Here is a 17585-nt window from a genome sequence, read left to right as displayed (position 1 = left end):
GACATATGTATACCCTTTTACTCAGAAATTCCGGGCCTAGGAATCAGAGATGCTGCCAGAAACTTAAGTATGAGGAAGTTTATTTTGTTATTTACAATCATGAAAAATCTGAAACAACCCACATATTAAACAATAGCATAAGGATTAAGTAAGTTATGGTACATACAAGCCATGTGATTTTATGGATTCCTTGCTTAAAAAAACTACACTTTAAAAGAATAATTCAAAACAAGCAAAATGATTATGAGATAACAGTTTTGAAATGATATACAATGTTTAATGAAGTATCATCCCAATTTTGTAACAAAAAATTAAAAAGTAGTTCTCAACATTGGTTGTAATTTTCACTCATATCCTACCTTTCTAAAGTTCTTTCTTGTTTTAAACATACCAGACAACAAAAGGGGTGGAGTTTCTCCTTGTTCTATGTGCAATAAAAAGAACTGGCTTTTGTTTCTTTTCCTCTTAAGTGTGATCCTGGGTTTGAAATAAAATTCCCTTTATGGTATTCAGGCAGGCCAAGAAAGGAAGGAAGGTCAGGTGAAGAATGGAAGAGAAAGGAGATGTCTAGAAACTGAACATTTCCATGAGAGAGGAGAACAACTATGATGGGGATGAGGGTGTGACGACAGACCAGAAAGGGTGGTTGCTGTGTTAAGAATAAGGTACTGGCATTGAGTAGCTGAGGGCAGAATATAAACACATACATAATGGTTCAGTATAAGAAATGTCACAGTGCAATACATGATTAACTGCCAAATAAATAGCACTACAGACAATACATATTATAATAGTTTGGAGGAATTTGGTGCAGAGAGCCATCATATGGTCGGATACATGTATGTGACCATGTATTATTGAAGATATTCATCTACTAAAATCTTCCTTTAGCAATCTTTGTTAGAGGATGTTATTGTATAGGGCTAGATTCTCTCTGCTTTCCTTTCTGGGGGATTTAGTTACTGAAGAACTTAAAGGAACTCATTTCGAAAGGATTTTAGCTGTCAAGTGAAAAAAGAAAAGAAAAGGTTATAAGAAGAATGTACTAGAAAACAATATGAATTTAAAATACTATTTGAGAAAATTCAATCTGCACAAAAATTCACTTCATCCTTCAATTTCTCCTTTCCTTTAAAATGTACTCACATAAAATCTGCTTTAAAAGCCAGAACCAGCCAGGAATATAGCCCAAGAAATTTACCACTAAATGGGGACACATATGTGTTTCTTAGAAAAACTGTGCCTTGCTGACTTTCTCCCTGCATTTCTTGGTTCTCTGCATTGAAGGGCATGTGGTAATTCCTTCCTTTTCTGAATTTACTTGCTTTTACAGTTTCTTCTAACTGAATCTTAAGCACCTTCCCCACACCATTGCTCTTTAGTTATATATGTCTACACAGCATCAAGCGACCTTTAGCTAACACTGGCTAAATGGATCAACACCTTTACCCAACTACATTACTTAGACCCTTTTGGGGTTTTCTACTCTATTTAAACCTGATACTAGCAGATTTCCATTACCTTTGTTCCTTGTGTAGACTTGGTTTATATGTGTTGGTCTCTAAAAACGGACAGAGAGGAGACAGCTGTTGAGAAATGAGATTGGCAGTTTTAACCGCACAAATTGGTCTAATAGCTTTGATATGCTAAACTTCCTAGCTCCTCCAAGTGTACCTTTCCGATTTTGCATAACACCACCCTGAATCCCTAAGGAAACCAGGGTTTTTTTTGTTTTGTTTTGTTTTGTTTTGTTTTTAATTAAAAAGAAAAGAAAGAAATGCAAACAAGTGAAACCGTTCTTTTAAATCATCTCCACATAGATTTCATTCTACGAACTGCAGGCCTTCACAAATGCTGGTACGCTGGAGACCTTTAAAAAAGGAGAAGCCGAGAATACTGATTAGGTTCTAAAAATCGAAAACAGGTGATGTCATAATGCATAGTCCTGTGGCCACGGCCATGGCCGAGTGGGGAGCTGGGCTCCAGTGAGCACAGAGCTCCTTGCCAGTAGGCGATGCAAGTTATCTCTGGGGCCCGGAGGACACGAGTGAGGACCGGGCACCAATCAGGTTCTCGCTCTGCGCCTGCCTTTGTTCTCACTCGGGAGCAGGTTGCGGGCGTCTAGCATCCGGAACCCGCATTCGACTCGGACACGCATTGCTAGCCCCTTCGGGAGACCTGGCTCCCCTACCCGTCTGTCCCCCCACACTCGGTCAGCCTGCGTTTTCCCCAGTCAAGTCTGCCTTCTCTCCGCGGAACGTGGACGCTAAAACCCTGACTCACCATTTTAAGCTCTAGAAGAGGCAGGTTTGTCCCAATAGTTTTAAACGGCAATTTGTTCTCTGAACCTTCCTTTCTGAGCAGGGCGCTGTGCTCTGCATGTATCCAAACAGCTGCCTCAGGAAGGTCTTTTGGGTGAGAAAACAAGCCCCTTTGGCCTTTTAGTGCTGGACAAGTAAATGAACTTACATCTCTAAGATAACTGCTAGAAGATGCTTCAGAAACAGGAGGAAACCGCTAAACCAGAGGTTTTATGTCTCTCCCCTCAAACTCGATTACTTGCGTAAATATATATATAACTCAGACATTTATCCCCTAACCGCCTCCCAAGCCTCAAGTAACTGAAGTCTTTGCAAAACAAGGTTCACAATAAATGATGCATAAAGTTCTTTGAGATCCCTGGATACAAAGTGCTACATAACTGCTGTCTTCTTTACAGCTAAAGTTAGATTTTCGTGGAGAGAAAGCCTAACCACTGTCCTGAAGGAAGGAACATTTAATCCTCCCACTCCCCTCCCCCTTTCTCGAGAGATCAGGAAATATTTAGCTCAATCTTAGACTCTCTAGCGAGCTCTAGCTCCCAACTATTTATCTCATTCTCCTCACCACTTTTGCAGGGACCTAGAGAAGGGGGCGTAGCTTATCTTGGGGGTGGGGCTTGGAGGGCAGTGTATTTGCATATGACACACCCTCGTCCTCTTATTGGCAGAGGAGAGCAAACTGTTCCCTGCTACCCTACTACTTAGCTAACCGCCATCTCCCTTCAGTTCCGAGCCTCGGAGATAAACTTAACTTGCCCGGAGATTCAAGGCTTCCTCGGCCCCTGCGATTGGCCGGCACGACTCCCAGCCGGGCTCTCGTTGCTCATTGGCTGCGGGCTGGCGCCCTGGGGGCGTAGCCGGAGCTGTCCGATTGGCGGGAGGGGCGGTGCCGGAGCGTGGAGGTGGTGAAGGTGGTGGGTCGGCGGAGGCGGGGCCGCACTGAGACGCTGCGGCGGCGGCGGCGGCGGTGGCGGTGGCAGTGGTGGCGGCTGCTCGTCCTAGCCTGGCGGGGGCGGGGGTCTGGAGGATGGGGGCGGGTGGAACAACGGGCCGGTGAGGAGCAGCCGCCGCCGTCTCCGCCGTCGCTGGGGCAGCTGCCGCGGTGGTCGCCTCTGGCAGTGCCGCTAGCTTTCGGGCAGTCGCCTCTCCTCCCGACATCCCGCCTTGAGGAGGCTGAGGCGGAATCGCGGCTGGCGGCGGGGGGACGGACCGGCCCTGCAGTGGCCGCAGTGACAGCCCGGACCCGGCCCTCCGCCCGCTCTCGCCTCGGCGCCCGCAGCCACGATGAACCGGGGCGGCAGCAGCCCGTCGGCCGCCGCCAACTACCTGCTCTGTACCAACTGCCGGAAAGTGCTGCGGAAGGTACGGGTTCGGCCCGGGGTCCTGCCGGCGAGGGTCGCTTCCTGCCGGCCGGGGCTCGGGCGGCTTGTCCCCGGGCGCGCACTGGGGGAGGCTGAGAGGGATCCCCGGGCACCGTCCCTCCGCAGGGACTGAGGAAGGGGGCGTGGGTTGAGGGCGGGAGGGTTTGGACTGCTGCAGCTTTTTATTTCCGCCGGGACAGACCCAAGTCTGGAGGGGTTGGGATATTTTTTCTTCCCTTGTTCCTTTTATTTGGTGCCTTTGCTCTCCTTTACGGCTCGTTTCCCTACCTTGCTACCCCGGGTCGGCTCCTTGGGCGGAGGGCGGGAGGGATCCGTTCGATCCTCCTCCCTGTGCAGTTTAGCTGTTGATGGAGGTCGTTGTGAAATCAGAGCAGCTGGGTCGGATCCCGAGGAACCTGGCCCCTCTTTGCTGTGGCTAACTCTTGCGAGTATCGTTTTTGTTTATTCGGTTGCTTCTGCCTTGCGCGCCTTGCTCAACGCCCCCCCGTTTTCAAATTGTTCGGATGGTCGTCCCGTGTCTGTAGTTCAGTCTCGAAAGGAACCAGTAAAGCATCTTGAACTTTATGCCCATGGGAGATGCAATTCGACCTGGCCAGTTCCTGAGGCTGGGGTTGGGGGAGGAGGAGACTGAGGTGGATGTGGGTTATTCCTCCTTAGCACCCCCCTCCCCCCGTGTTGATCCATAAAAATGAGGCGCACCGTCAGTTTATTGCTGCTTCCTAGAGTGACTGATAGAAAGTTTACTCCAATATTGTTTAGCTTACTTGGCTTAATCGCCCCGTGGGGAAGGGTGAGAGGGATGGGGAAGGGAATGAAAAAAAGGTCTCTAGAGTTTTTGATCAGATTTTAACAACTGCCCCAAAGTAATATTATAATCAGTTTATTCGTATTCAAACTCTATTTTTACATTTTATTAAGTGGAAACGTTAGGTGAGATGCTTCTGTTTGTTCACTACAAATGAATTAAAATTGCTGAGCTGTGCAAATGCATCGGGACTGAAAGCGGAGATGAATATAGTACCATTTTTAGTCAACATCTCTAAATACAGTTCACTTTGGGATTGTTCTTTCTACATTTTTTTTTAAAAAAAGGAAGAAAGAAAAAAGCACATAAGTAAGCAAGCTCAAATATTTGCTCTCTTTGTCCAAAAACTGTTTTTCTTCCTCTGTGGGTCAGGCCAAGTGCCAATCAAAGTTGTTTTTCAAGCCTCTTTTCCCTGCAGTAGGGCTGCTGCTTTTTTTTTTCTTCCTATTTTATTTGAGAGCGTGAGAGCAAAGGGATTGCAGATTTGAGGTTAATTGAACAGTTAAATATGCCTTAAATTGTGTTTATTGGATATGTTTTTCTTGAAACAGATTTTTATTAAATGTGCGTGATGAGTATGTGCAGTTATTTTTTTCCATAAACTCTAGGATCAAATTACAGTTGATACTTGCTCAGCTCATTGTAGGGTAGCTTGTGAGAAATGTAATGGATCAGAAGTGCAGATCAGCTTAGTTGAATGTTAACTCTTTCACTGCAGGGCCAGATGTCATCTGAACTTAGCTTTCAAAAAAATTTATTTCTTAATTTTTAAATTTATGTTATGTCTTTGACATGAAAAAATGTGTTGTTTAAGACACGTTTGATTAAAGTGCAGCCTGGTTAAAATGACAGCAAGTTATGTTTTTTAATTGAATAAGGAAAAAGAGCACTGTATTGACTTTGATAAAAAAATTTTTTTAATGGCTCTGGCAATTTGTTAGGCTAATAAAATGTTTGGAGGTAATATTAGGCTTCAAAATGTATTTCATTTTTCTTTTGAGAGAGCTATGGCTATGGATCCATGACACTTTGCTAGCATTTAAGATATTACATCTTTCCTTTAGCTTTTAAGAAACTATTTCTGTTTACCTAGAAAGAACATCCTCATTTCTGGCCATTATTAAAAGAAACGTGGAAAAAGAGTATTCACATTTTCACATTTTATAATTGCTGTGCACATCTCTGCCAGTATTCCAGTTTTTAGTAACTCCAAGGTATTTAATATTGATTCATGCAGTGGCATGAAATAACTTAATGGAAATAGGATTCTTTGAGCCAGTTATAACATGACTTGGCAACATTTGCAGCTTTTTAAAGAGTGCCACTTTGAAGTGCTCTTAAGAGAATCAGTATGTAGCATTTTAAATGTTTCATCATTCTTAAAATAACAATGAAAAGTTTATTTCTAATAAAGACATGTTTTTCTTGTTGATATAACTCTAAGTTAAAAGTCATCTATAACTCTCAAAATGTGATTCTTAGAATTTATCTTGTTTTCCATTTAATAAAGTGTTCAGTAATGTAGCCAAGTGAGTCATAGCCTTTTGAATGTTTGTTCAGTCTCATTCATAATGGAAGAATGAAACTCATGCTCATCCAGTGTGAATTACTTTTGCTTTTATATTTCTATATAATGATGGAAGAAGGGTCACCTTTATATGGGGCAGAAAGTGTTATTCTCTCAGTAAGTGGCTTAATTTGTTGCAGTGTGTTGAATTTTAGGGGAACTTCACAAGGAATGGAATTCACCTTCAAATGAAATAATTTGGTTTAACCCAATGCCTGAATATTGAATTGTATATTGTATGAGAATTACATTTATTCTTAGAAGTCTGTTTACAGTTTTGATTTAGTATCCTCCAAAATAAAGAGACTTATTAAAATATTGAATGTATCTAATTTGGTAACCTTAGGTCAGTAAAAAGAATGGAGAGGTAAACCATATCCATAAATAAATGAACCATCAAAACTATCCTGAAATCCCTAACTCTTAAGTCTAACTTGCTCTATTGTCAATGAGGTAGTTCAGTAAAGTTTTTAATAAAAGAGGAAATGCTTCTATTTATTTTGTAAAGTTAACGAGTTTTTAAGTTTAATCTTTTACTTGAAGAAATTCTAGTGATAACTAGAAGAACATAATCCTTTAATTTGAAAAGTCATGTGTCAAACTGCATTGAGGAAGGTAGGTAATTATCAGTCCACTCATCTTCCAGTAAATAAAAAATTGGCATATTACAGTGTACTTTGGGTATTGAGCAGTTAGTGCTACTTAAATGAATAGTTTTGTGCTCTTAAGTTTAAAGGATCTAACATTTCAACTTTTTTAATGTTAAGATAGTTATAATGATATATCTTTGTATTGTTATTGCACTTTTCACTTTGTTATATGATCATATATTTTGACCGCTTTTTGATGGTTTTATAAACAAAGATACTGTCAAAATGAAAAATACTAGATTGAGGACCAGGCATGGTGGCTTACGCCTGTAATCCCAGCACTTTGGGAGGCCGAGGTGGGCAGATCACGAGGTCAAAAGATCGAGAGCATCCTGGCCAACATGGTGAAACCCCGTCTCTACTAAAAATACAAAAATTAGCTGGGCGTGGTACCGTGTGCCTGTAGTCCCAGTTACTCAGGAGGCTGAGGCAGGAGAATCGCTTGAACCTGGGAGGCAGAGGTTGTGGTGAGCCAAGGTCGCGCCACTGCACTCCAGCCTGAGCAACAAGAGCAAAACTCTGTCTCAAAAAAAAAGAAAAAAGAAAAATACTAGATTGAACTATATGAGCCTCATTTTTATAGTCAAAATTGTTAAGTAATAGCAACTTTATATGGTTTAGCCAATAAAACGTATTTGCTCTATCTGTGGACCATTAGTTACATTATGCCTTGGTTAATCAGTTTTCTTGTGTTATATATTTTTGATTGTCAAAGGCAGTTTTTAACTTGATTATCTTAAATATCCTAAGCAGAAATCAAGTAGTAAATTCGTGATGGCAAACCTTTATGCAATGGTTTTCAAACTGCTTCGTATGGACCCTTAAGATTCTTTGGGGTTTTAAAATGCTTGAGTTGCATTAAATTTTTTAAGTATGTTTTAACTTATTTTAAAATTGTAATTTAAAAATATGGGTACCCCCAAATATGTACACGTAATTTTAATACACTGGAGTCTTCACACCATTATCTTTCATTACAGAATTATTCTTGTGCAGGTCTTGAATTACAATTTGTTCTGCTATCTTTGTACAGATGTTTGAATTTTTTTTTGTTACTGTGTCATGTATGAGAAAGATTGTCATTGATTGTGAAGGCACTGGCTTTTTAAAAAGAATTCCTTCCATATTAAGTTAAATGTTTACTTGTGAGAGCACAAATTTATTGTTATCAGTAGTTGTTACTTTATTACTAAAATACTTGAAAGTTGCTTGGTGTATTTATATGCTTTATAGTTCAGGTTCAATAGAACATTTAATTTGTAAAAAGTGTTCTCCTGCTTCCCCCAACTCCCCACCCTAAATAAATACAAAACATAACTACTAATGTAGTGATACTGGAAGCCACAGATGTGGTTGCAGTTAGGTCTTTAACAGATCTTTTGATTTTGAAGCAGAGTTTTCTCTGTAAAATGTTGATAATTTTTACTTGCCTTACAGATTGCTGTATAGTTGGAGAGAGATGTGTGTTGATGAACTTTGTAAGCCACGTAAGAAAGAAAAGGACAAGTCTATATATTTTTCCATTTTCCCAGACTATGTTAGTTCTTTTTGTGTTATGGGAATATATTTCAATACATACTGAGTAATTTGGTTAATACTCACTTTTCTGTCCTGTTTAATTATTGCCTGTAAATGAGAGGTAAAGATTATGCTTTTAGTCAGAATGACTTTTTTAACTTATTTTTGATTTCCATATTTCTATCTGTATTCCCCGCCCCTTCCCCACCCCTGCACTTAAATAGCAAGGCATTGACTTTTGATTCTCAAATAATTAAATTGCTTCCTTGACACTTCAGCAGATAAGGGGAATTGGTGTTTAGTTTGAAAAGACTAAGAGTTAAGGAAAATTGTGCTTAATAAAAGGGGGGGTAAATCTAGGGTAAAGCAAAAATTTTTAATTATTTTAGTTTAGGAGAAGAGATGGAAGTAAAAGTCTTTTAACCTTTTCTCCCCATCTCTTCAGCCTTTTCATTTTCTTCCTTTGAAAGAATTGGATTATAATAACTTAAGTGTGTGTTGACCTTCACAGTTTTTAGGGTGCTTTCACATTATTTCAGTTGATTCTCACAAATTGAGAAGATTTAAGTGGCCTGGTCTCAGTCATACAACTAATAACAAAGAAATCCATTTAATTCTTAATACTGCCTTTGTAATAAGCTGTTTCTAATTGTCCTCCGCAATATTGAGGCTGCTAGGGAATATCCCTACTCCCAGCTTCAGCATCTGTGGACTGCCCAAAGATACCGAAGATTCTCCAGGTAATATTGGTTGGAAACATGAAAGTTAGCCATACTTTAAATACTATTGTAGATTAACTGAAGTAGTAGGAGAAGAGTAAGCTGGCCACTTTTATCTAACAGTTGTTTGGCTAATTCCTTAATAAGATAAAGCAGCAGTTCTCAAAGTATGGTGCTTGGATCCCTGTGGGTCCAAAACCCTTTCAGAAGGCCTGAGAGGTCAAAACTGTGTTCATAATTATACAAAGACTTTATTTGCCTTCTTCACTGAGAGCAAAAGCAGTGGGGGTAAAACTATGCTAGCCCCTTAGTATTAATCAGGTTAGTGACACCAAACAGTTATCACTGTATTCTTTACCACTGCACATTGAACAATGGGGAAACAATTTCAATATCACTGAATGTCCTTGAAGAAGCAGTGAAAATTTAAATTTTGTTAAAGCTTGACCTTTTTGTGTGCATCTTTTTAATACCCCATATGACAAAATGGAAAGTGTATAAAGTGCATCCATTGCATAGCAAACTGGTTGGCTCAAGGAGAAAACTTGTGCAGTTGTTTTAGTTGCAAGCTGAACTAGCCACTTTTTTCATGTAACCCCATTTTTACTTGAAATAACACCTGTCAGACAAACTTTGGTTACTCAGACCTGGGTATTTGATAAACATTATCTTATAAATGAGTAATATAACCCTGAAAATTCAAGGAAACCAATTGACACTATTTGCTGCCAGTGATAAAATTCAAGCTTTCAGGGAAAAATTAGAATTTTTGAAAATATGTATCTGTCACCAGTAGCCTTAAAGCTTCCTGGTTCTTAAAGGCTGTCCCCTTGAGATCAAGTATGATATTAGTGGATGTAATTTTTTGATAATCTATAATAAAATTTGTCAGTATTTGAAAGATTTACATAACTCATTGAGCCAATATTTTTCAAATGACCAACAGAGAAAGACATTATTAATTGGGTTCTTTCTTTCCTTTTCAGCCAAGAGCAGCCAATTAGAGCATAATGGACAAGGTAATCTTTGGATCTGACCATTCTTTTAATCACTGACAATGATTATTGTCAGTTGTTTTCCTCTAGTTTTCAGGATCATTTTGCTTATTTTTGAGGAAGTGTTTATCAAAATCATATATGGGTAAAATCCATTTAAACCGCAAAATGTACAAGTGGATTTTAATATGATATAAACAGTTGAGGTCATGGATATGATTTCAGATACCACATTGCAATTAACCTTTAAGAAGCTATACTTGTTGAGTTTTAGTGTGGTATCAAAGAAAAATATTCACACTTATCTTCTTTTTCCAACTATATAGCTATGTCAGGTTTGATTTTTCACACATAGTTCAATCAAAACACATCACAACAGATTGGGGAAATTCAGCTGTCTTGTATTAAATAGACATTAAAGAGATTTGCAAAATGTAAATGTCACTCTTCTCACTTTTTATGTTTTGGAAAATACAATTATTCCTAAAAATATGTGATTTATATTAATATGTAATAGATTTTATTACTATTTTAAATGAATTTTAAACATTTCAAAGTTTTCTCGGGTTTAATTTCTAATACAGTAAATATGGGCAGTTATAACCCACATATAAACAAAGGCTCTTTGGGGTCCTCAATAATTTTTAAGAGTCTGAAGGGGTTCCAGGACCAAGACATTTACGAACTACTGAGCCAGAGTTACTACTGATGCCAGTATATGGTGTAATTCTATGGGGAAAATAAAAAGCTTAATACCACTGACAGAAAATATTGATAAAGTCAACTCAGTTACCTCTGTTTGGTGTGTGTATCACTTGCAGATGCTGCCTACCGCCTTTTCAGTGACATCCTAGAAGCTTCTCTACTACCACAGTAACTGGCTAACTAGAAATGATCTTTCCCTAATTTTCATGAGCATCATTTTTCTGATATAAACCAGGGAGGGAAAAAAACAAAGTTCCTTCACTTTGAAGGAATATTCTCCTTTAGTACTGTGCAACAGCTGAAGAAAGGTCAAATCCAAAAATTATGTCCATTATACCTAATTGATTGGTTCTTGGCTGCAAGGGAAAGAAAGACCCTGAGTAGCAAGATTAGTCTGTTTGGCTTGAAAGCTGAGAAGTGTGGGAGAAGCAGCAGCAGAAGGAACAAGAAAAGAGAGAGAAGAGACAGAACTATTAATGCAGAGTACTGATAACAAGCATTGTTAAGATTAAGACAAAGGAAAACAAAACCACTGCTGTAAACAGGAGATGGGATAGCTCTGAATGTGGGAGTTCCTAAATAAATCCACAAAGGTATAGTGGACTTTCTATTGTGTGTGTGTGATGGGTTTGCGGGGGTCGGGGGGGAGTTGTGGTACACTATACACAAAAGCTATGACAGCCAGCAACTACCTGCATTCAGTGTGGTCTTGAAGGCATAAGCATAAGGGTCTATTTACTCTGTCTGATTAGATCTGCTGAGACCTATAAGTGACTAGCTGTATCTAACTTGTCCTTGTCCCTTAGACATCACTGTGATAGCAGTAGAGATGGCGGGGAGGAAGTGGAATTCACTGTATAAAGTAAATACGCTAACAAGTCAAAACGTTTAGTCATGTGTCCCCATAACAGTTTCCTTAAACCTGTGTGATTTAAACAATTTAAAATATATATCCTATATAATCTAAACCTGTAGTTACCATATAGAATTCCTATTTGTCTTTCAAAAATCTGAAGAAAGACTGTTCTTCAAAAGTCTAATGACATTTCCAAAAAGCCTTTTCTAATCTTCCAACTCTTCCTTCTCCTTCTATCCTCTGGACTGCCATGATATGCAGTTGCACTGCATTTATTGCACTTAGCATACTGAATTAAAATTAACAATTACATAAACCTTTCTCCTACTAGGTTGCCTCTTATTTGGGATCTAGTTAATGGAGAGTTTATTGTTAGCAAAATAGGATTTTGATTTAAAGACATTTATTTTAAAAATGTCAGTAGTATATTTATATTAGATACAATACAATATAGCCAATAATATGAAAACTTTTCTTATTTTCCAAAATATGTCTGTTCTTCTATGGCTTTATTTTGTTCTCTTTATAAGAAACACTTTCAGAAGTGCAATAGCAAAGATTATTTGAGAAAATAATCTTTTAGTGCATTGGTGCCTGGACTTCTTTGTTTCTTTGTTTTTGCTTTCAAGCATTTCATTATCCTTGTGGCCATGAAAATCTTTCAATTAAATATCATCACTTTTGAAGGAAATTCTAATAGGGAGCAAGAATGTCCCACAAAGAGATAGGGTCAAGACACCAGCCTTAGCTGCTGGTCCTTCTCAGAAATATAAAGTGGCCATTGCTTTTAAATGGACACATGCTCCACTTCTTGGAATCTGTTAGTGTTTTATAAGGGATGGCTGTTTTTGAGTAGTTAAGGGTATACCTTCAAACTTCCAAGATTCTAGGTGAGCCTAGGGTTCCAGTTTGACTCTAGAATTCTGGCTTAGCCTTTCAGTCTTCCACTTCCCCACAAGCCCTTTACTTTGAAAGTCTCCCAAACCAGCTATGAACCCCTTGGCCAGCAGGCACTCCCTTGGTAAATGTGAAATAGAATTGTTCATAGGCCCAGACTACCCCATAACTAGCCTTTACTTTTTAGATCCACGCAGAAGTGAGTCATTTATTGGTCTATGAGCCAGTATATTGACGCCCCTTGAGGTACACACGAATATTATGAGATATTTTATTCCTATTTAGGCTGGTTGAAATATCTTGCACTATGCTGCCCAAAACTTCTAATAAGGTATGACAGGCATTTAACCTTATGTTTTACAAAGAATGTATTGAAAATATCATATGTGAATAAATATGACCAAAAATTAAAATGGCTGACTTAGGGCCATATTATTTCTTGCACCACCAGAGACTTCTTAACAAGTATAAAATATGTATTTTAGTAAGACTTATTTTCTTTCTATTCTCTGCTAATTAATAGCTACTTGTAGTGGAAGGATATGTTCTTCTTTTTAGATACATATTTTATTTTTATATCTTCCTATACTGAAAAGATGGAACTAGTCAGTTGAAGAAATGAAATGTCTTTTCAGTTATCAATATATATCCTGAATATTAGAAAGATCATATTTACCTCATGGGTAGCTAAAGCTGGGTTTTGTAGAAGATCATTGTAATTATCTGAGACTGTGACTCTTACTTCCTTTTTTTGTTGGAGTCTCACTCTGTCACCCAGGCTGGAGTGCAGTGGCGCCATCTTGGCTTGCTGAAATCTCCGCCTCCTGGGTTCAAGCGATTCTCCTGCCTCAGCCTCCTAAGTAGCTGGGATTACAAGCACCCACCACCATGCCCGGCTAATTTTTTGTATTTTTTGTAGAGACGGGATTTCACCATGTTGGCCACGCTGGCTTCGAACTCCTGACCTCAAGTGATCTGCCTGCCTTGGCCTCCCAAAGTGCTAGGATTAAAGGCACGAGCCACCCAGCCCGGCTGTGACTCTTACTTTCAAAACACATTTTATAATATCTATAATGACAATAGCTTCTACTGAATACTACTTATGTGCTAAGCATTTAAACTCTACATATGTTATCGCATTCAAGCATCACAATTAACCTGCGATGAATTATTACTCACAGTTTATGGATAAAGAAACTAGGGCTCACAGGGCATTCTTAACTTCTTAAAGGTTATAGTACCAGTAAGTGACAGACTTAGGATTTGCAACCAGGTTGAACTCCAAAGCCTGGCTCTTTGTGCAGGTATAAACACTGCCTTGTCTTATATTTCATGTTTTTCTTTGTGTGAAAGGCTGTTATAAAATGTAAAACTAATGAAACTTAATAGGATGTGATTATTCAAGAGTTTATAGGAGTGATTTCAAATTCATATGTATTGTATCTTATTTTTACATTAGAAATGCAAAAAATCATTTTATAAGATTAAATCTATTGAGAAACACATTAAAGTTCTTATTGAACAGTTTTAACCTATATAGTTATCTCTTCTATCTGTGTAAATCCTAATTATGTGACCATCCTTTCTTAACCTCAGGATTTTTTTTTCCTAACTTACCAGCATACTTTGCCCTCCTCCTCCTGCCAACCAGTCATTAATTAGTTCAATAACATTGAATTATTTAATACTGCTGTAGTGTCTGTGACAAAAGATATTATCTGGAAACATTTTAAGTATGTGTCTTGCGAATTGGACCTCTAAGAAATATTCTCACTTTTTGGTAAATTTTTTTCAGTAAAACTATTATTTATGAAGATAAATAATAACATGAATGCTCATTTCCACCACTCATTTGGCTTTCATTATATGTTGAGACAAAAATTTTGATTAAAGGAAGCAAAGAAACCGTTGGGCTGTTATCATTCCCCTACCTACATCCCCTATAGTCTACAGAATCTACATCTCTAGAAGGGTTTCCAGTCTTAGAAAGGGTTTGTGCTGGGGAGAGGGATTTATGGTGAGATGTGGTTCTGCTATTTATTTTAAGTTAGAACTCTGATTCTGAGAGTTTTCCATAGAAACACAGTAAGATATGTGGTTAAGTTCCAGAGTACTGTTAATATTACAGGTATGTTCAGGCATTTGTTAATTAGCCTAGAAACCTAACCACTGGGTATAACATTGTTTCCAGAGGAACATATATCCTGAAATTCAAGTAACTGCTTCTCTAGAGACTGTCTTTCCTAACTTGTTTACTAAACATTAAAAAGGTAATGATTTTGGCAAAAAAAAAAAATATTTTTCAATATGTTTACTCCAAGGATGTGCTTGTCAGTTGTGCTGTGTCTAATAGGAAAACTGTTAATGAAGTTCCATCCAATATATAGCTAGGAGTTGAAATGAAGAAAGAGATAAAGTTGGGTAATAATAAGCAGGGTGTTGGGACAACTGATGGCCAATATCAAGCTGGCTTATCCTTGTTCACTTTGTGTTGACCAAGGTTTGGGCCCAGCATGGTGAATTTTAAGTGGGGTGGCATATTTGTTATTATTTATTTTTGTCTTTAAGGTAACACAGATGAAAAAGAAATAATATTTTACCTACCCAGAAAGTTCCTCTTTGATATAAAATTAGACATTTAATATGTATATCTTAATTTTTTGGTGTAAATTAGTAAAGTAAAACAAGTCAGTCCAGCAAATGTACTCCAGTAAAGAAAAAAAAAACTTAAAACTAATAAAAATAAATGGCATTTAAGCTAAAGTAAGATACCTTAGCACTAAATTCCATGTAATGTTCAAATTATTTTATCAAAACTGTTTTGTATGTTACTTGAAATTAGTGAATTCTCAGTTGGGGTGTGGAATATCTATTTGTGTTGTAGTTTTATTGTTTTAATAGAGTATGATGTATATAATCTCATGAGATTAATTTTTATATTGTGTAGCTATTAAAAATAACTAAAGCTCTAGTTTCTAATATTCTTTAGGCAAAGTGCATTATTGAACACTCAAAATGTGCATAAACTAGTAAGTATTCTTTTGATTATACAAGAAACCTATTTAGTATTTGGTGCTCTTAAAAATGAGGGTAAATATGGCCGGGAGCAGTGGCTCACGCCTGTAATCCCAGCACTTTGGGAGGCCGAGGCGGGCGGATCACGAGGTCGGGAGAACGAGACCATCCTGGCTAACACGGTGAAACGCCATCTCTGCGAAACAAAATGCAAAAAATTAGTGGGCGTGGTGGCAGGCGCCTGTAGTCCCAGCTACTCGGGAGGCCAAGTCAGGAGAATGGCGTGAACCTGGGAGGCGGAGCTTGCAGTGAGCTGAGATCGCGCCATTGCACTCCAGCCCGGGCGACAGAGCGAGACGCTGTCTCAAAAAAAAAAAAAAGAGGGTAAATATATGTTTAGGTAGATGGGAATGTAGAAACAGGTTTTTTTGTAAAATTGTACAGATTGCTATTTTATGCTTATCAGAATTGTATGTCAAATGCTATTACCTTTTACTGGCCTTCAGATTCTTAGGCAAGAAATGTTAAGGCTATTAACATTTATAAATCACTGAATACTATATGAATATCTTTAATTAATTAATTTATTTAGGAAACATTAAGTGCTCTCACCTGTTAGGCACTGAACAAACTTAGAATGAGAACATCAGAGTTTTTACCTACGTAGCGTGATGACTTGCAACATATGCCTGGGTCTTATAGAGATCTTCAAGGTTATGCCTCCCAGTTGACACTACAGTCAAGAGTAGGATTTGGTAAACTTTCTGTAAAGGGCTGGGTAATAATATTTTGGGCTTACGGGCCATACACATAAGCACAGTAGTTCTTCTATAGTAAGTAATTGTAAAGCTTTGAACTAATTGTCTTGTTGTCTTAAAATCCTAATTCTCTACCTACCTTCCCCAACCAACATTAGCATAGTGGTGCTCAAGAAATGTGTCATGTAATAAATGAACGTACACTCACTCCAGAGGGGGCAAAGGTGGTACCTGATGCAGGAATATGTGAGTGTTGTTGTTGGAGAGTGTTGTGAGAGGAAGATTATTCAGCAGAAACAAACCCTTCCTCTGATGAGAAGTGGTGGATGTCAGTAATTAAAAAATGGAAAATCAAGTCATTCAGAATACTTTTTATAGGGATAAGCTTTTAAAATTGCACACTGAGCATTTAATCAATGTAATTAATATGGCACCATTATCTGGGTTGCACATTTGTGAAAGCATCAGTATGTGATGCGTTCCATGGTTGGGATCTAATGATACCCAGATCAAGCCATGACGTAACTAGTGCAGTGTGCAAGATTCAAGCCCTATTCAGTCAGAATTCTTCCTTTGAAATGAGGATTGACAATTAAGCTTTTTTTTTTTTTTCCGACGGAGTCTGGCTCTTGTCGCCCAGGCTGGAGTGCAGCAACGCCATCTCAGCTCACTGCAACCTCCACCTCCCGGGTTCAAGCAATTCTCCTGCCTCAGCTTCCCAAGTAGCTGGGATTACAGGTGCCCACCACCATGCCCGGCTAATTTTTGTATTTTTAGTAGAGACAGGGGTTTCACCCTGTTGGCCAGGCTGGTCTTGAACTCCTGACCTCAAGTGATCCACCCACCTTGGCCTCCCAAAGTGCTGGGATTACTGGCATGAGCCACAGTGGCCGACAGTTAAGCAGTTTAATAATGTATGCTTCAAATTAGATTTGACAGGGAGTCCCCTGACTAACTCTTGTTACGGTTGTGCAGTTTTATGATTACATATGGGAGAATTAAATGCACAAAATGCGTACATTGATATGGGTGACCTTTCTTATCTGTCTTTTATCTTGTGAAGTAATCACTAGTCTAAACACATGTGGTTTTAAAAAACAAATTCACATGATGTATAAGCATAAAGTAGTGGAAAATATTTTACTTTTTTTTTTTTTTTTTGAGACAGAGTCTTGCTCTGTTGTCCAGGCTGGAGTGCGGTGGCATGATCGTGGCTCACTGCAACCCCCGCCTCCAGGGTTCAAGCGATTCTCCTGCCTCAGCCTCCTGAGTAGCTGGGAGTACAGGCATGCACCACCACACCCAGCTAGTTTTTGTAGTTTTAGTAGAGACAGGGTTTCACCATATTGGTCAGGCTGGTCTCGAACTCCTGGCCTCGTAATCCACCTGCCTCAGCC

At 38.7% G+C, this 17585-nt stretch overlaps 2 protein-coding genes across 4 annotated transcripts in view; one reads left to right on the top strand and one right to left on the bottom strand.

Annotated features, from left to right (window-relative positions):
- Positions 1-65: 65 nt before the first annotated feature.
- LOC129008729 (basic proline-rich protein-like) lies at positions 66-16349 on the bottom strand. The gene is made up of 4 exons (XM_063671660.1): positions 16328-16349; positions 2284-3811; positions 1522-1586; positions 66-1001 (listed from the first exon to the last, which is right to left on the bottom strand). The coding sequence occupies exons 1-2, from the start codon at positions 16347-16349 to the stop codon at positions 3069-3071; spliced, it is 765 nt and encodes a 254-aa protein (XP_063527730.1). The 3' UTR covers positions 66-1001; positions 1522-1586; positions 2284-3068.
- The window catches only part of SESN3 (sestrin 3), a 67567-nt gene continuing 51931 nt past the window's right edge, over positions 1950-17585 (top strand). The window contains exons 1-3 of one of the 3 annotated variants that reach the window (XM_054438160.2): positions 1950-2307; positions 8163-8212; positions 9949-9981. In XM_054438160.2, coding sequence (XP_054294135.1) covers positions 9973-9981 — 9 coding nt within the window. In that variant the 5' untranslated portion in view covers positions 1950-2307; positions 8163-8212; positions 9949-9972. Of the gene's footprint in view, positions 2308-3554; positions 3684-8162; positions 8213-9948; positions 9982-17585 lie in introns of those variants that run through there. The other 2 variants (XM_054438158.2, XM_063671364.1) reach the window with 2 other exon arrangements.

The sequence above is a fragment of the Pongo pygmaeus genome, chromosome 9 (genome assembly GCF_028885625.2).
Source record: "Pongo pygmaeus isolate AG05252 chromosome 9, NHGRI_mPonPyg2-v2.0_pri, whole genome shotgun sequence".
NCBI lineage: Eukaryota > Metazoa > Chordata > Mammalia > Primates > Hominidae > Pongo > Pongo pygmaeus.
This window is presented reverse-complemented; position numbering and strand designations above follow the sequence as displayed.

Excerpts from the sequence above, each read along its gene's own strand:
- LOC129008729 (XM_063671660.1), bottom strand. The coding sequence starts at position 16,349 with ATGCTAATGTTGGTTGGGGAAG. Across the intron at positions 3,812-16,327 it reads GCTAATGTTGGTTGGGGAAG|TCCCTGCGGAGGGACGGTGC; the intron begins GTAGGTAGAGAA and ends CCCCTTCCTCAG.